Source organism: Colletotrichum truncatum, assembly GCF_014235925.2.
Source record: "Colletotrichum truncatum strain CMES1059 chromosome Unknown Contig_0009, whole genome shotgun sequence".
In the NCBI taxonomy this organism is placed as follows: domain Eukaryota; kingdom Fungi; phylum Ascomycota; class Sordariomycetes; order Glomerellales; family Glomerellaceae; genus Colletotrichum; species Colletotrichum truncatum.
In genome coordinates this window covers 2,404,751-2,422,902 of record NW_027222406.1, presented here as the reverse complement: position 1 = coordinate 2,422,902, position 18,152 = coordinate 2,404,751, and the positions used below count along the sequence as shown (strand labels likewise).

General features: G+C 43.4%; 5 protein-coding genes across 5 annotated transcripts; 4 read left to right on the top strand and 1 right to left on the bottom strand.

The window, feature by feature from the left end:
* Positions 1-4,010: 4,010 nt before the first annotated feature.
* Positions 4,011-4,312, top strand: CTRU02_213191 (uncharacterized protein; the record flags this gene model as incomplete). The annotated part of the gene is made up of 2 exons (XM_070205992.1): positions 4,011-4,236; positions 4,293-4,312. 2 exons carry the CDS (start codon positions 4,011-4,013, stop codon positions 4,310-4,312), a joined length of 246 nt encoding a protein of 81 aa, XP_070060385.1.
* An 84-nt stretch (positions 4,313-4,396) lies between these two features.
* On the top strand, positions 4,397-4,609 carry CTRU02_213190 (uncharacterized protein; the record flags this gene model as incomplete). Its single annotated transcript, XM_036721752.2, has 1 exon — positions 4,397-4,609. One exon carries the CDS (start codon positions 4,397-4,399, stop codon positions 4,607-4,609), a length of 213 nt encoding a protein of 70 aa, XP_036586921.2.
* Positions 4,610-9,268: 4,659 nt separating this feature from the next.
* On the bottom strand, positions 9,269-10,180 carry CTRU02_213189 (gag protein; the record flags this gene model as incomplete). The annotated part of the gene is made up of 2 exons (XM_036721751.1): positions 9,269-9,380; positions 10,059-10,180. The coding sequence occupies 2 exons, from the start codon at positions 10,178-10,180 to the stop codon at positions 9,269-9,271; spliced, it is 234 nt and encodes a 77-aa protein (XP_036586920.1).
* Positions 10,181-11,029: 849 nt separating this feature from the next.
* CTRU02_213188 (uncharacterized protein) lies at positions 11,030-11,398 on the top strand (the record flags this gene model as incomplete). The annotated part of the gene is made up of 1 exon (XM_036721750.2): positions 11,030-11,398. The coding sequence occupies one exon, from the start codon at positions 11,030-11,032 to the stop codon at positions 11,396-11,398; it is 369 nt and encodes a 122-aa protein (XP_036586919.2).
* Positions 11,399-15,613: 4,215 nt separating this feature from the next.
* Positions 15,614-16,723, top strand: CTRU02_213187 (uncharacterized protein; the record flags this gene model as incomplete). Its single annotated transcript, XM_036721749.1, has 3 exons — positions 15,614-15,864; positions 15,938-16,619; positions 16,670-16,723. The coding sequence occupies 3 exons, from the start codon at positions 15,614-15,616 to the stop codon at positions 16,721-16,723; spliced, it is 987 nt and encodes a 328-aa protein (XP_036586918.1).
* Positions 16,724-18,152: the final 1,429 nt, after the last annotated feature.

Sequence of the window (18,152 nt, the reverse complement as noted above, 5' to 3'; positions counted from 1 at the left end):
TATATTATTTATATTCTTCAAGTATCTTTAAGAATATAAGTATATTGTTAAGGTAGATAATAACTATCTTATCTAGGTATTCCCTAAGTATATAGTTAATTATAGTTTAGAAAGTAGTAGGTATGTTAGTAAGTCTGAACGTGTTGGAACGGTAGGTAGGAATCTCGTAGATAGTACGATATCCTTATAACAGGGTATTAGAGTAAGGGAACTTGTACTTATGAAGTAGGGCTTTAATAGTAAAGAATGTATAGGCTTATATTGAAGCTGAGTTGGTTGAGGAACTAATAGCTAGCTAAGGGAGAGAATTAGGCTAGTTATATAGTAGTATAACGTCGCCTATAATAGCTAATATAGGAAGCTATAAGCTAGGTTTAGTATACGTAAGTATATACGTCAACTAGCTTATAAAGCAGCTTATAAATCAGACTAGAATCTTCTTTAACTAAATAGACTTTTAGATAAGGTTAAAGAGAGTATTCCATAGGGATCTGAATGTCATATGTTTAAACTAGCAAGCAGCCATTCTTAGCTAGTTACTTTTGTAAGTCCTACTAAGTCTTAGATAAGACTAAATAGGATAAATAAGTAAAATAGAAGTATAATATACTTATACTTCTAACAGAACGGCATAACGAAAGTCTTAAATTATCCTCGCCTTATCTTAAAAGCTACTTTTTATTTATCTTCTTTAGCTATTCGGATAAGATTATAAGCTTTTTTAAGGTCTAAGGTAGTAAACTATTAGGCGTTATAAAGTAGGTCTCGTAGTTCTAAGATTAAAGGTAATAAGTAATAGTTTTTAATAGTAATATCGTTTAATTTCTAATAATCTACGTATAGTCGTTTCTTACTATTTTTCTTTAGTATAAAGAGTATTAAGTATCCGGCTAGTAATATTAAAGGTTAGATAAATCCTTTAGCTAGGTTCTTATCTAGCTATTTATTAAAAGCGTTTATTTCTTCTTAGTTAAGAAGGTAGATTTTACTAAAGGTAGGTTTATAACCTTCCTTAAGTTTGATTTTATAATCGTATCTATTATATTCCGGTAGTCTAGTCTCGAGCTTTAATATAAAAAGCTTGCTATATATCCTATATTTAATAGGTATCTTCGATAGTAGGTTTTCTATAACTTTGTTAGTAGCTATTATAGCTAGCATCTTAGTATATATATCTTTCGTTCTAAGGAATAAGCTTAGTCTAGTTCTTTATACTGCTAGTAATCCGCGTAAAGGCTTTGATAAGCGCTACTTAGGGGCTAGATTATCGTATATAATTAAGCCTTTTCCTTAGTCTATCTAAGGGTTATTCTTTCTTAGCTATAAGATTCTAAGGATAACCTTATATCGTCTTATCTTAATAATATTAAGTATAATATATTCCTAATAGCTATAGTAAATCAAAGGGAGTAGCATAGTCTCCGAATTAATAATACCTCTGCTATACTTAACTCTTTTCCCTTCTACTATATTTAAAAGGTAGGGGTTTTATTTCTTATCTTATAGTATTTCTCTTTCTTATATTATTCGTAGGGATATAAAGTTTCCTTAGGCTCCCGAGTCGATTAAAGCCTCCGTAGTATAACCTCCTAGGTTTACTATAATCTTAAGATATACGTCGTTTACTATAGTTATATATAGAGACTTTTCCCTAAAGCCTATTTCTTATCCTTCTAAGAATAGCTTTACTTATTTTTTAACGATTTCTTTCCCTTACGTTTATTTTTTTATAAGATAATAAGGTCGGGTATTTCTTTAGATAGTCTACTAGGTTATTATAATAGTCTTTATGCTCTAGATTTATCTTTGTAATATACCTTATAAATATCCTAAGTATATTCTTCTTACGATATTATCTTATCGTATTAATATCTTATTAAGTACTTATAATTAAGTATAAAGATAGCGATACCTTCCTCCTTCTTATATCTTACTAAATCCTATATAAGTAGTTTGACTTTAGTATAGACTTACGTAATAAGCTTAATACCTTATCTACGTAAGTAGAATTTATATTCATATTTATTAATAATATATAGCTTATAACTATTAATAATATATTATCTTTAAAATAAGTTATAGTATTTCTTAGCTTTTAGGTCGAGGATTAGGTAATCGTTAGCTTAGATAGAAGATTTAAAATATATTTTCCTCTTCTTAGCTAGTATCCCGAAGAAATATAGTTATTAGTTATTATCGTAAGGATTAATTTCTTAATACTAAAGGATTTGTTGAATGGTGTTACGGCCAGCTAACTGACAGTGGGTTTGTGTTAACAGTAAGCCAGGGATTGAGAGTAGTAACAGTCGTTCCGTGGTCCTGGTCGAATAGATCGTAGATCTTCAAAGGTCTTGGTGATCAGTCAAGGCCTCAACAAGAGTCGTAGAGTAGTCGTCACTTAGGTATAGCTGAAAGTACCGGTTAGGGTAATCACAAAGTTGATTGCTGAAGAACTAGGAAAGGTAGGACTCGAGAGGACTCGAGTCCCAACTATATACAAGTCTGGTTCCATGCTGAACACTTCCTGATCCTGGGGGACCGACACCCAGGACGTCGGTCCATCGCCATGGACCGCCCTTGGCACCGTCGGTCCTGTCCCAGGACTGCTTATCGTCCGTCGGTCCTGCTTATCGTCACGTGACCTGTATCCTAGTTCTTCCGTTCCGTGGGGGTTGTTACGACGTAACGGCTGACGGCCGTCCCTATAACCGCTGGAAAAAAAACATCAACAACAGCGAGAACGAAATTTTTGAAAATCGGAGCAAAAACGGCCCCAAATACGCGTGCTCGCGGCCACAGAGCCCCCTTCGATGCAATGCCATCCTCGGCCTTGATTCTACGTCCCAAAGGGGCCCAAGATGGCCGCAGAGCACGCCCCGACTACAATGAAAAACTTGAGAGCAAGCCGCAAAATACGACATATCAATAGACAACACTGTTACCACCACCACAGGCGAGCCACAAGCCGCTACACGAAGCACTAAGACTGCGCCCAAACAATCAACTTCAACACAACAGCCGCCGACAGGTTTTGGGTCACCTGTCACCCCCGACAAAGTTTGCAACGTCCCACAACGACGAAGATGAGTCCGACAGAACAGTATCACCTTCCGCACGGAGAAAGCACCAGGCATTAGGCATGCTACGATCGATGCCACACAATACTACAGACCACAGACAGACTGGTCCCCTGTCGCCCCTTTTGCGAAGAAGGATTGGTGTCCCTTCAACGCGCGACAATGTCTGCGGAATCTGTGCGGGAGCTCTCATACCCAGTAATCGAACATGTCGGAGTCAGTGGAGCATTGTGCTTCGTGGAAGACCCTTGGGCCAATGTGGTGGAGGGCAATAGTGGTCAACAGGCAAGAAACAAGAGGCCACATAGGAACCCGGCAGGAGGCAACAAAGAATTTACAGATGCAACTGAGAAAACGGCACATACAAGTCCGGGAGGATACGGACAAAACAAAGAGACAAAGCTGAGCGCTGGGGGGAGACTGTAGGTATAAAGAACTAGATACGGTGCTACTAGCACCAACTGAACCGAAGCAGGAGGACGCAAAACAAGCATTCTAGAGAGCAACACAAAAGCGAGAAAGCAGACAGGAGAGCAACACACTTCTTCAACAGAGGGCACAAACACACAGAATAGAGAACATAGTGGGGAGCTTGGGGATAGCTGGCCCTGATGCAACATCAGGGCGAAGTGGGGCGTCGCTGTTCATTGTCGACGCTTCGGCTACCTGCCAAACCCTGCTTTCCGGGCATAGCTGCTGGCATAAGAGCGGCTTCATAACCGAGTAGGAATAAATCAATCAATCAATCAATCAATCAAACCTATAACCGCTGAGCCCCTGCGGGGTCGTCGTCAGTAGTCTGTTAACTGTCGGGTCGTAACATCAGCTCCCCTCTTAAAGGTCTTGTCCTCGAGACCTGAGTATAGGTAGGTCGTTAGTCCCAGGTTGGGGATCCACAAATTTGCTTCCTTTGTTTTTCATGATGCCGACACCATGTCAGGTCGCGTTCGAAAGACAAAGTCGCACTTGACTATGATAAAAGATCGTGAGAGAGCTGCGCTTATTGAATACGTAGAGTCCCGATCGATTGCTAGCGACATGCCTTGCACTCGTTATTTCCGTGCAAAGGTCCCGTGTCGTTTTAGCAAGAAGTCTACACGCTGTAAGACTTACATCGAGGCGAAGAAACCTTGTAACGGCGTCCTCGTAGCGTCTACTCGTAAGTCGTGTTTTTGTATTTTCGCTATTCTGGGGGTTGCTAATGTTTGCTTCTAGTTCAGAAGTTAAACTCTTAGCAAAAGGAGTGGGATGAGAAAGAAGAGAAAGCGGGTAAGGAGCTATTCGCGCTTCATCAAGAGTTTGCTCGTTTGCAAGTTCAAATGGCGGATGCTGCGGGTCGTCTGAAACGGATTCGGACGGTCCGTAAGATGGTTCGGGAGCGGCAGACCGAAGTTTTTAAGCATAGTATGCAGGAGGTTGACAGGGAGGATAGCGTCCTGGCGGACGACGAAGTCCTACCTGCCTTAGATGCTTACGAAAGGTTCGTCGTTAGTAACCTCCAGGCAGTGGGTCTCGGGAATGATCCTCCTTAGTCCCTTTTTGGTTTTGGTGACGAGTTTGTAGGTTTAGGTCCTCTGGTGGATAGCGCGGGTGCGGGGAGTGTTAGAGGTTCCTCGGCTACTCAGGGCTAGGTGTTCCTAGGCGAAGAAACGTTTTGTTACCCTAGGGTTTCTTAGTTGGTCGAAACTTAGGTTGAGGGTTTCTGACGCGAGGGTTGTGTATTGGTCTTTGCATGACTTTGGCATGCTGTCGTGTTTCCCATTGCGTCCAGTATTCTTAAAGTTCCTCTTGTACGTGCTCCAAGTTTGATACGGGTTCCCATGTGTTTTCTTCGTATCCGTAGTTTTTCTACTTGATTAGGTATTGTATTTCTGTGTCATCGTGCTGATCGATGTGATCGAGGATCCTTTCGACCTCGTAGTCCTATTCCGGGTCGACTTCGATGTAGTCCATAGTTCGTAATCCTTTTGGTGCTGGCTCGAGAAGTGAAATATGAAAAACTAGATGACACTTCATAGTGTCTGGTAGTGCGAGTTTGAAGTTGACGTTAGATACCTTCTTCGTAATTTCGAAGGGTCCAAGTTTCTTAAAGTCCAACTTATCGCTTAGTCGTTTTGTTTTGATGTTCCGGCGGAGAAGGTATGCGCTATCCCCCTCCTTCAGAGTTAGTCCCTCAACTCTTGTCTTGTCAGCGTATTTGCGCATGCGTTCGCGCACAAATTCAAGGTCTCTAGGAAGATCTCGTTGGATTTCCTTAAGTTTGTTGATATCTACCACAGCTTTCAGAGCTGTTAGGCCTTGTCGGGGTTGTCCATAGGCTGTCGGGTTAAATCCGTAGTTCAAGTAGAATAGTAATTCTTTTATACTTTCTCCTACTGCGCTATTGTAGGCGAACTAGGCCATAGGTAGCAGTTAGACCCAGTTGTTTTGCTAATAGTTGACGTAGCAGCGTAGGTAGGTTTCCATGATCTGATTGATTCGTTCTGTCTGGCTATCGGTTTGCGGATAGAAAGCGGTAGACATCTTGTAGTCAGATCCTAGCTGCGAGATCAGGGATCTCCAAAACTTGGAAGTGAACAGCTTGTCTCTGTCGGATACGATTCCCTTCGGCATTCCGTGTTGGCTTACGATCACCTGCAGAAACTTGTAGGCGAGGTCTTCTACAGTGCTTGACTCCATGTACGGAATGAAGTATGAGTACTTTGTGAGTCTGTCGACGATGACGAGGACACTGTCGTAGTGGACGTTGGTCATCGGTTCTCGGGACTTAGGTAACTTAGTGACGAAGTCCAGCGAGATGGATTCCCATGCGGTTTGCGGCACTGGGAGCGGCTGTATCTTTCCATAAGGCTGATGTCGGCTGGGTTTGCTTTTTGCGCAAACCTCACAGTCCTTAATCGCTAAAGATACTTCTTGTCGTATAGCCGTTTTGTCGTAGTATTGACGGATGCGTTTCCACGTTTTGGTTACGCCTTGGTAACCATGTGCGGGTGCGGAGTGTATCTCCCTAATAGCTTTAGGAGACATCCTTCCAGGCGTGCTAGTACTGTCTCTTCTAGCCATCATTAAGAGTCTGGCTGCTGGCACAAGGTCTCCGTTTTTGTCTATTTTGAGGATAACTCGGGTTTCCTTAGGTACCTAGACCTCGTAGTCCGGTCGTCGGCTGAGGGCGTCGGCCCTGCCGTTCTCCTTGCCCTTCCGGTAGATGATTCTGAAATTGAATTCTAACAAGAATTCGGACCATCGAATTTGTCGTTTGTTAAGATCTTTCGATGTAGTAAAGTATGCGAGGTTCTTGTGGTCGGTGTATACTTTGACCTCGTACTTGGTTCCTGAGAGTTGCGGTCTCCATTCTTTAAATGCCTCGATAATTGCCATAAGTTCCTTATCGTGTATCTAGTAGTTAAGTTCTAGGCCGTGTAACTTGCGTAAGAAGAAGGCGTAAGGGTATAGTCGTCCTTCGTCGTCTCGTTAGCCTAGTTGTCCTCCTATAGCGTAGTCTGAGGAGTCGGTCTCGACTTCGAATGGTTTCTCGGGGTTTGGTATAACAAGTATTGGTTCCGATGTGACTTGTTGTTTGATCTCGTTGAAGGCTTGTTCTTGTTCTTCTTCCCATTGCCAGGGAACATCTTTCTTCGAGAGTCTCGTGAGAGGGTCGTTTTTGTCTGAGTACCCTTCTAGGAACCGTCGGTAGTAGTTCACATATCCAATAAAGGATTGTACGTCCTTAACGTTCTGTGGTGTAGGCCAGTCTCGTACTGCTGCGATTTTGTCTTTGGACATTTTGAGGATTCCTAGGGCTATCGTAAAACCTAGGAATTCGACTTCTTTAGCGTGAAACTTGCTCTTCTCGGGTTCCACTAGGAGTTTGGCGTCTTGCAGTTTCCGCAGTACTTAGTATACGTGTTTTTTGTGGTCTTCCAGAGTCTTGGAGAAGATTAGGATGTCGTCGAGGTAAACTACGACGAACACATCTAGAAATTCTCGTAAGACGTGGTTGATCATCGTCTGGAATGTCGCGGGTGCGTTGGTGAGTCCGAAGGGCATCACAAGGTACTCGTAATGTCCTCGGCGTGTTCGAAACGCTGTCTTCCATTCTTCACCTGATTTCATCCGGATCAGGTTATAGGCTCCTTTTAGGTCGAGTGCTGTAAACCACTGTGCTCCGTGCAACAGGTCTCGTAGTTCGGAGATGAGCGGTAGTGGGTAGCAGTTCTTGATCGTAATGTCGTTGAGTTTCCGGTAGTCGACGCAGAGTCGTAGTTTGCCGTTCTTTTTTGGTACGAATAGGATTAGGTATCCCGCTGGTAATATAGAGGGTCTGATGTATCCCTTCTGTAGATTTTCTTTAAGGTAAGCGTCGAGTACTTCCATTTCTTTCTGGTTGAGTCCGTAGATTGCTTCTAGCTTTGGCTCCTTCCCTTCCTTAAGGGGTATCTCGTAGTCGTAGTTGCTGTGTTCCGGGAGTCCGGTCTCGAGTTCTTCGGCGAATAGCTTCTGGTATTGCCGGTATTCTTCTGGGATAGACAGAAGTCGGTCTTCCTTGCTAATGTCTGTTGCTGATAACGTCCTAGCGTTTGCATCCTTTATCCGTAGGTATGCTAGAAATCTCTTCGCTTCAGGAGTCTTGAGAGGTTCGTTTGAGGCACCGTTCCGTGGTTGCTTCTCAGTGACTGAATCCTAGTCCCAATGGAGTTGGCCTGTTCTCCAATCTATCCGTGGGTTACTGTCGTATAACCATGGTCTTCCAAGGATGACATCGTACTTGTCTCCTATCTCCGTAATATCGAAGTTCAGTCGCTCATTCCGGCCATGGATCTGCAAAGGGAGTTGCGCTGTCTCCATAGCAATGCGTCCTCCGCCGTACTAGACTTGTTCTCCTTCAACGGTGCTAAGTTCGTAGCAGTCTTCGGCTGCTTTTCTTTTCCAGGTTATCTTTCTTTTATTTACCGTTCTTAGTAATATAAAGTTTCCTTAGGCTCCGCTGTCGATCATAGCGGTAGCTGTTCTTCCGTTAAGCTGTATTTAGACTTGTACATGCTCGTGTCGTTGTGTCGTGGGCGTCGTTGCGCTATATAGGGACCTTGTCTGGACTGCCTGTCGTTGTCCCTTGTCTTCGGTAGGCGAGTCTAGTTTTTTGACTGCTCGTCTGTTCCTTATTCGTCGTTTTCTTACTATTTCTTCTATGCTTCGTCTTTCTTGATATAGTAGACTCGGCGCTGGTCTTGGTAGCAGTGATACCACTGTATTTCTTCGTCAGAGTCCTCTCTAGAGCTGGTGTCGTTGACTGAAGCGACTTTAAAGGCGACTTCTAGTTGGGCATGTTAGCGGGCAACATCGCGAGGTGTTTCCGAGTCGTTAGGGGTGTTCTTGGTCGTTTCTGATTCGACCTATTCTTCTAGTTCTTAGTTGATTTGGCGGATCCGTGCGGGATCTCCTTGTATATATTGTCGTCGTTCGATGTGTGCGTCTAGCGCACCGAGTTGTCGTTGCTATATAGGGTTTTGTAAGTCCTGTTAAATCCGCTACAGGTTGGCTTATCGTCCTGCGTAGAGGAGGTTTAGTCTTTGCTAATTGTCTTATTCTAATTCCTCGTTATCGTTCATACTGTCGAGCTGTTCGATTGTCTTGCGCTCGATTTTACTATTGCTTCTATATCCTACAGCGAGGGTCCGTTTAGGTGCGTTAGTAGTATCGTAACTAGATCGTTCTTAAGGTTTCTAGGGGTACCATCCTGCGTATTCCTTACTACTAGAGTAGATATGGCAGTTGTTATCGAAGCAGGTGGTCCAGTTGAGTTGTTTATGAGGGATCGTCTTCGTAGCGATACTTGCTTGTCGTTTCTCTAGTACCGGTTAGAAGCGTTCCTTCTTAGGTGACCTGCATTCGTATGCTAGGTATCTAATCTTCTAGCAGTTATAGCACTGTCTATCTTTCTTCTAACTATCGTTCTTTTTATCGTTTCTCTATATAGTACTAAGGTCTATTGGTCTACTATAGTGACCATAGGCAGTACTTTGTCGGGGGTTGTTCTAGTTGTTACGGGGTCTATTATCGTTTCGCTAGTTGTTAAACTAGTGCTGAGGCTGCTACTAGTACTTACGTCCTGAGTTAGGGTTTTGTCGTTTTTCGCCTCTTTCCTTTCGTCGTTCGAAAAGCCGGTTGTCGATTTTGATAGCGAGTTCGGCGTACTAGAGAAAGTCGTTAGGTCGATCAATCTTGATAATCTCGTCCTTGACTTCGTCTTTTAGTCCTTGATAGAACATGAAGATCTTGGTTTCCTTGGTAAGGTCGAGTTGAACGCTAAGTTATCGGAAATTAGCGGAGTAGTCTTTAGTAGACTTAGTCTGCTTAAGTTATGCTAGATCTCGTTCGGCTTGTCGCTTTTCGTCGGGGTCTTGGAAGAGTGACCTGAGCGCATCCTCGAATCCTTTAAAATTAGCGTAGATGTCGCGGGTCTCGGTAGTATACTTGTCGAGGGTCTCGCATTTAAGGTATTCTTCCTAGATTAGTTTAAACCACTTGAGGGCCTTTCCTCGGAGGTAGGTGGCTGCGTGTACTACTTTTTCGGTTTCGTTGGTGAAATCTCTATAGTGAAAGTTCTGGTAGTTTTTAACCTGAATTAGGAATCCTTTAAGGGTCCCGGGGGTTCCGTCGTAGGTGACAGGCGCACTAAGCTTAAGCTTTTGTCGTCCTCCGTGGACGGGCGTGGTGACGATGTTGGCGGCGGCCTGGAGGGTAGTGATTTCCCCCTGGAGTTCCTAGATCTTCCGGAGGTTGGCGTCCCCCTTGATGTCTTCTTCTAGCTTCTTGTAGGCCTGTCCAGCGTGCTGGAGTTGCTTGTTAAGGTTTTCTATTGCTTGTCGGTTTTCGTTGACGATTTTCTATATGTCTTTTGTCTCGGCTTCTTGTTTCTAGATTATGCGTCGGAGCTTATCGTAGCTTTCCTTAGTGAAAGAGCTATCTCTATCGGAGTCGTACTTGAGGTCCGGCATGTCGAAGTCCTCAGTGTTGGCGGGCTCCTGCGCGAGGCTCTGAGGCTGGTTGCGCGAAGAGGATGAGGATCCTAGAGTGGGTGATTTGGCAGAAGCGCGAGAAGACATCTTGTCTATACTGTTTAGTAGTTCTCAAAAGGTGACTTACTAAACAGGAGCAATCAAAGTGTTACGGCTAGCTAACTAACAGTAGGTTTATGTTAATAGTAAGCCAGGGATTAAAAGTAGTAACAGTCGTTCCGTAGTCCTGGTCGAATAGATCGTAGATCTTTAAAGGTCTTAGTGATCAGTCAAGGCCTTAACAAGAGTCGTAGAGTAGTCGTCACTTAGGTATAGCTGAAAGTACCGGTTAGGGTAATTACGAAGTTAATTGCTAAAGAACTAGGAAAGGTAGGACTCGAGAGGACTCGAGTCCTAACTATATATAAGTCTGGTTCCATGCTAAACACTTCCTAATCCTGGGGGACCGACACCCAAGACGTCGGTCCATCGCCATAGACCGCCCTTAGTTGATTAATTGATTGATTGATTCCTACACGGTTATGAAGCCGCTCTTATGCTAGCAGCTATGCCCGGAAAGCAGGGTTTAGCAGACAGCCGAAGCATCGACGATAAACCGCGACGCCCCACTTCGCCCTGTTATTAGATCAGGACCAGCTGTCCCCAAGCTCCCACTATGCTATCTATTCTTGTGTGTTTATGCCCTCTGTTGAAGATTGTTATCCTCCTGCCTGCTCTCTCGCTTAGTATTGCCTTCTAGAATCCTTCTTTCGCGTCCTCCTACTTCGGTTCTGTTAGTGCTAGGCACCATGTCTAGTTTTATATACCTATAGTCTCCCCCCAGCCCTTAGCTTCGTCTCTTTATCTTGTCCGCATCCTCTCAGACTCGCATATGCTATATTTCAGTTGAATCTATAAATCTTTTTGTTGCCTTATGCTGGGTTCCTATGTAGCTCTATGTTTCCATCTTTCGACCACCACCTCCATCTACCGCCTAGAGTCGGACTCAATCCGCAAAACACAATGCTCCAACCGCTTCGATTCGTCCGATTACTAAGTATAAAAGCTCGTACACAGATTCCGCAGACATTATCATACGTTGAAGGGGCGACAATCCTTCTTCGCGGAGGGGGCGACAGGGGACTAATCTGTCTGCAAACTGTAGTATTTTATGGCATCGATCGTAGCATGCCTGGTGTCTGGTGCTTTCTCTATGCAGGAGGTGATACCGTTCTGTCGGGCTTGTCGTCGTTATTGTCGCGGGACGTTGCAAACTTTGTCGGGGGTGATAGGCGACCCATAACCTATCGGTGGCTGTGGTGTTGATGTTTGTTTGGGCTTGGTCGTTGTGCTCACGTGATAGCCCGTGACTCAACCGCGGTGGTGTCGATGGTGTTGTCTATTGACGTGTCATACTTTGTGGCTTGCTCTCGAATTTTTCGTGGTCAGAGCCCGCCCGCGGCCACGAGCAGGCTCTTTGGGAGCAGAATCAATGCCGAGGATGACATTATGCCCAAAGTGACCTCTGAGAGCGCGAGCGGGCGTGGTTTGATCAATTTGATGCTGTTTTCAAAAATTTCGTTCTCGCTGTTGTTGATGGACCGCCCTTGGCACCGTCGGTCCTGTCCCAGGACCGCTTATCGTCCGTCGGTCCTGCTTATCGTCACGTGACCTGTATCCTAGTTCTTCCGTTCCGTGGGGGTTGTTACGACGTAACGGCTGACGGCCGTCCCTATAACCGCTGAGCCCCTGCGGGGTCGTCGTCAGTGGTCTGTTAACTGTCGGGTCGTAACAAAAGTATCCTGAGGATGAATACAAAGTTGATTGCTGAAGAGCTATGGAAGTCTGACCATGGGCCGAGCTCAGGTCATACTATATACAAGTCCTGGACAGTCCCTATGTCTTGTCGCTGATCACTGATCAGGTACCGGTGAGCGATCAGTGATCGTTGGTGAGCGCTCAGTAGCTCTGACTGAGCGCTCAGTGACCCATACTACCTGCTCAGTCTTATCTTATCATCACGTGACTTGTACCATAGTTCTTCCGTTCCCGAGTGAGTCCCTGTTGTTCCCGTGATCCTGCAGTACAAATGTCCTGTTCTAGCCGCCCGACGCCCAAGTGGGTCGTTCAGCTGTTATCCTTGTTTACGGGTCGTAACATACGTTTTTTAAAGTTTTAAATAATAGCTTAAAGTTGCTTAAAGACTATAGCGTTCGAATTAAATATTTCCTAAAGTCTTTTAACGTTACGGTTATTCTTATAAACCTAACGCTAAAGTTCTTTATTACTATTATCTTCTTCTTTTTTAGATTCTTCTTTTACGTCCTTTATTTCTTCTTTTCTAAGTTCTTAAGCAAGGTTCTTAACAGGTACCTTCCCCTTAGAGGAGTTAGGAAAAGTAGTAGGAGTTTTAGTAGTGCTAGATAAAGACATCTTGTCGAAAGTATTATTTATTAGTTTCGCAAGGTTAACTTACTAAATAGGAGTAATTAAAGTATTATAGCTAGCTAGTAATAATAAGGTTTCTATTAATAGAAGTTAAGGCTATAATATTAATAATAGGTTTTACGTTATATATAAGTATATTATACTAATAGATTAAAGGTTAGGGTAAGGTAATTAGTCTTATACTAAGTAACAAGGTATAGTAATATTATAAACTATAAGCTAAGCTAAAAGTTATCGAGGATAAATTATAAGTTAATTACTAAAGAACTATCTAAAAGTCTTTAAGTAGGTACTTAGGTCTTAGTCTATATATAAGTCTTAAAGTAAGTATTCTAGGTAGCTTTAGTAAGCGCTTACCTTGCTTATTATAAGCGCTTACTTATCTTAGCGTAAGCGCTTACTAATTCCTTATCAATACTTACCTTCTTATCATTACGTAACCTATATAATAGTTCTTCTATTCTAGTAGTAACTTATTATTTCCTATATATCCTATATATATCTAGCGGCGTAGCTGCTAGCCTAAGTAGGTCTGTTAACCCTCTATTAGGCGTAACAAACGGGTTATAATACAAGACCCTTACTACTAGCAGACTTGCCTCTAGGTATATTGCAAATAGTAGTATAACTATGCTTTTAATCCTCGTCTTAAGTAAGTATATAAATCGTATTAGCTACCTTATTCTACGTAGGATAGGTAACGCCCTTCGATATAAAATACTTATATATATCGGGAAGTTAGTCTTTAAAAAAGTTAAGGAGGAAAATAGCAAAGAAGGAGTCTAGCAGACGACCGTAAATAGTCTTAATATGCTTTCTAAGGTAGTAATAGTAATTAAAAGTATTATAAAGAGTCTTATAATCGTTAGTAGTAGTCTTAGCAAACTTGTTAACAAAGGTAGTTATAACGTCTTATAAGATTCTCGAAATATACTTCTTAAGCGCTTGCTATAATTCGTAAAGGTTTCTATCGTTAACCTAACCTGCTATGTAGAGTCTATTAAGAACCGATTCGCTAGCGTTTATAAGGAGACTATACGTAACGTTACGGTTCTTTCTCTATTCCTCTATAACGATAAGGTTAGCAAGGCAAGGGATGTTAGTCTCGAGGAATATCTTAAAGTTATATCCTCGCAAGGTCGCTATAATAAGCATACGCTATATATTCTAGTTAGATTTACCTTTTAAGCAAGGAAGAAGCGTAAAGACAGTCTTAAAGTCGTTTTAAAACATCTTAAAAGTAAGGGTATTACAATAGTACGGGACAGACTTATAGTCACACCTCGATTACAAGCGTTTCTCCGAGGCCGTAGCTTTAGAAGCGTGTCTATACGTTAGATAGCTTACTTTCGCTATTACCTATACGTACTATTAGAAAAGGAAAGTATTAATAAGTAAATAGTATTAAAAAAGTATAAATATTATATAAGAAGGAGAATTTTACGTAAGAATACGAGAAATAAATAGAATTATAAGATCCGACCGTAGAAATATAGTAAATCGAAGGGAAGAATAAATACTTATAGAAGATATAAGAAACTAATAAGCTAGTTTAAAAAACTAAATGTTGCGATAGTTGGAATACGGAGCCGTGTGGCACTTCCAGCCACACGCCCGCCAGGCTGAGAGGCCCAAGCCTCCCAGACCCACGTGACAGGCCAAGGGGGAATATCTCCACCTTCTAGTCAACAACACCACTTTCAACTATCATCATGAACCATCGATTAGAACCAATTTACTGTTATTTGTTATTGACGAACGGAATTCCGTTTCACCCCCTGTTTCACCCCCTGTGAAACCTACACTAAAGCTAAAAATAGTTAAATTCTTATAAAAACGAGGAAATCGAAGTAAAAGTATAGTTATAACTAAAAGGTTTGTTATTATAATAGAATTCTATAGTGTTTATAAAAACTAGTAGGTTATAATAGTCGGTCGCGTGCTACGTGATATTCGTGCGCGCTAGGCAGTTAATATCGCGTCAGAAAGTGAAATTCGTTAGCGAAAGGAAAATAAGGCGAGAAAATCGCATAGAAAGGTAAATAAAGCAAATAAAATCGCAAAAATTCGTAAATCAATAGAAAATTAATAAACGAGTAGAATAATAGGTAAAACGACGTTATTCCGAAAGAATAACCCTAGGCTCACAACCTATAGGCGAGAACCGGCACAGAACGCTCAGAATGGGAAAAGTGGTGTTGTTAGTGGAAGAACTAACTAACTGGCTAGAGGGCTGTGGAGGCTGGCTAAGACCAGTGGTGGCGGCCGTCAGCCCACGTGACGGGCCGGCGAGGCCTGCCACCCACAAATGATGTTATTGCACAGCGTGCAGGTGCTAATGCAAGCGGTAGGATCTACTACTTACTTGACTCGCTCCCGTTGTCACCCTGGGCTCCCTAGCCACGCACTCTACGGGAAGTACGTTGTGTCCGAGAAACAATCCGCCGCCTTGGGCTCGCCCGCCCTGAACTTTATTTACTGAACGAGTTGGAGAAGTGCCCTTTGGCGATCCACGCTACTACTATGGTGACGGAAGAAACAGCCGGCTTACCAAATGAACTATCAAATGGGCATTTGTCATTGACTTCGACTGTTGAGAAAGGGTAATGTGTCACTATTAAACTCATTGTCGTGGGAAAGCTGCTCTATTTTCGAAAGCTATCCCATTATCTTTAGACGGTATTAGACACCTAAAGATGGGGTGAACCTCCAAATTGCTTCACCCACAACCAGTCATATTTTTGATTACGCCAGCAGCTGCGTGGATCAACCAGAGTAAACATCGACCGTGGATTCCATTGTTTTGCTTTCGTCTGAAGGACGGCTCGTGGCAAGAATGTTACAAGGCCCAGTTATATCGGCAGTGGTTCTACGCATCTTGTTTCAGTTGCGGGTCTCGGAAAACCTTATTTAATATGCTACTAGAACTAGCATGCGGATCAGATGATTCAAGTCCGTTGGAGCCGCGTTCATTGGGGGACTTATAAATGGTATGTGAAGATAACATTTGGTTGACCTTGCGAGATTGTGACTTGAACCGAAGGTGTTCGGAAAGGAAATAGGTTGGAGACTTGGCCAATTCCCTATTGATCCATGATGCCTACCAAAGCTCAGGCGCATGGCCGATGGGTCGGTCCGAGCACTATCTTCTTTGTTCTTCCAATTGCCATTCTCTACATTCTTACGCCAACCCTGAACGGTTTGTGGAAGTCGTTGACATCTGCCGAGCATGATCAGTACGCTGGAGAACTAGCACGAGCAGCCACTTCTGAGGCTTCGTGGTTGAGGTCCGTCAGACGACGCCATGATTGGATGGAGAAGAATCGCAAATATGACGGAACATTGTCAGTTACTGCCGCCCTTGGCCTGGTTTGCTTTCCGAGAAATATAGTCCATGTGTATTAACAAAAATTTCAGATTCACACCTAGAGATGAATCCTTTCTCTACTGGTACACCATCTGGGACTTTTTCCCTGCGACCTACACCTGCCCCTGGGATGTCCAGAGAGTTGGTACACTGGGCGACGGCGGAAAGTGGATTTGTGGCATGAGCAAGTACGAGAAGGTCGCCCGACCGCTTCGCGTGTACAGTTTTGGGGTTGGAGATGACTCGTCTTTTGAAGCTGAAATGCTCAACCGCTCAACCAAGGCCGAGGTTTGGGGGTTCGATGATACCGTTGACGGGTGGGAGCCGGGGTTGGAACAAGACTATCCCAACCGGACGCAGTTTCTCAAGACTGCCGTAGCGGGGTACGACTTTTACGATGAGAAGGACAACACGGAGTTTCTGAGCATCAAGAGCATCATGAAGAAGTTGGGTCACGATTATGTGGACCTCATTAAGATGGATATCGAAGGCGATGAGTTTCCCGCACTCGAGTCCTTCCTGGAAGAATTCAGCAGAGGCGGGGATAGAGAAGGGGAGGAAGTCCCGATTGGACAGCTTGTTATTGAGATCCATGTTCCCGACAAGGGGCCGAGGATCAGTCAGTTTGCAGATTGGTGGGAACGCATTGAGAATGCCGGGTTTCGCCCTGTTTGGAGCGAGGCGAATTTACTGGCTGTTACAGTTGGGGATGGCAAGCCTTGCTGTACGGAGGTAAGTGAAGGCCTTTCCAAGTGCTTATAGGACTTGTCTGACGTTCATAGTACACTTGGATTAATACTAGGGATGGAAAGAGTGTGTTGTGGAACAGGGGTTGACTATAATACATTTTACAACCTTAACACTAGATGCAAGCTAACCTTGGCAGAATTAATAGCCCACTCAGGAGCATCACTGTCTGAGGCTTGAAACTATAAGATTGGTGTAATGATGAAGACAATGTTCATGAAGCACACCGAGCGCAGGGTATTCATGTAATATATGCGTTGGCGCGTGGCGTTGGCGAGTGCATCTTCTGTTGCTCTAATTCTGGGCCAAGTGGTACATCGCAAAGCTTGTCAACTACACAGTTGAAAGGAATACATGTCTCAACGTGCAATTAAGTAAACTCCGTCTCCAGGCTTGAGCTAAAACCAACTAATAATATAGCTAATAAGCCAAAACAACTTGAAACTATTAAATAGAGTATTTAGGTTCAAACTCAATTCTGGTGAAAGTTTACCATCGTGGCTCGGTGTGGGGTCTGCATAAGGATTGACTAGTAGTGTCTTGTGAAGTACATACAGGCTAGTTAGGCTTGGGTTACATGGTGAGAAAGAGGAGGATGGGCACCATTAGGCTACAACACATTTCTTCACTTAAAACAGAATATAACCACTCTTTAGTTCGACTGCAGGGTCTCGTGTAAATACAAGGACTTTTTGCCAGTGAACCTGCCCCATGCCGAACTAAACACATGTAGGCAGGGTCATCACGCGCGACATAATACGTTAATTAATATTTAGTCAGCTTCTACTTTGAAGGCAGAAGTAATTGAGTGTTGATTCACTGCTCAATGACTGCTTGTGCGTTATGGGAGGTAGGCATTGTGCTACCCATTCGGTATATAACCGAAGAACATCTCCCCAGTTCTAGTTCTCAACAACACAGAAAAATAGAAGTCCAAGTGACAACCACTAAACTAATGATGTAAGTAGTTGTTAAATGGAGGTATAGTATACTCCTATGTCTAACCAAAAGTGAGGTCTGAAGCAAAAAAACAAAACCTCCTGGGTTAGCCGGCCGGCTAACCACACAAGCTGGTATTCGCATTACAACAATAAATGTCTTCTGCAACACTTTGTGGTGATAGTCTGAGGACTGGAACACAGACACTATCTGAGTCATTACGAATTACTCATTCCATCATCTATTTCCTTTCATAGTCTACGATTCCAGACTTGTTCGAAAAGTAAGCCGTGGCGCCCAGCGGAATTCGATCGTTCTCGATGTAAAGCTCTTTCTGGGGCCCCTTGAAGATGGATATAACGCCGAAACCTTCACTCCGTGTCCACAACGGAAAGACGCCGGTTGGATCATCTTTTCACTCTGCCCGAGCAGGCAGTAACTTCTTGCATGCACGGCTGATAAAAGACTAGAGCAGGGGCAACATTTGTAAGTAAGTTCAGCACGACCGTACCCGTCACCGCTTTCTCGAGTGAGAAGAGTAGGCGTGTATCTGGGCCCTCTGCATTTGGATTCTGTAGG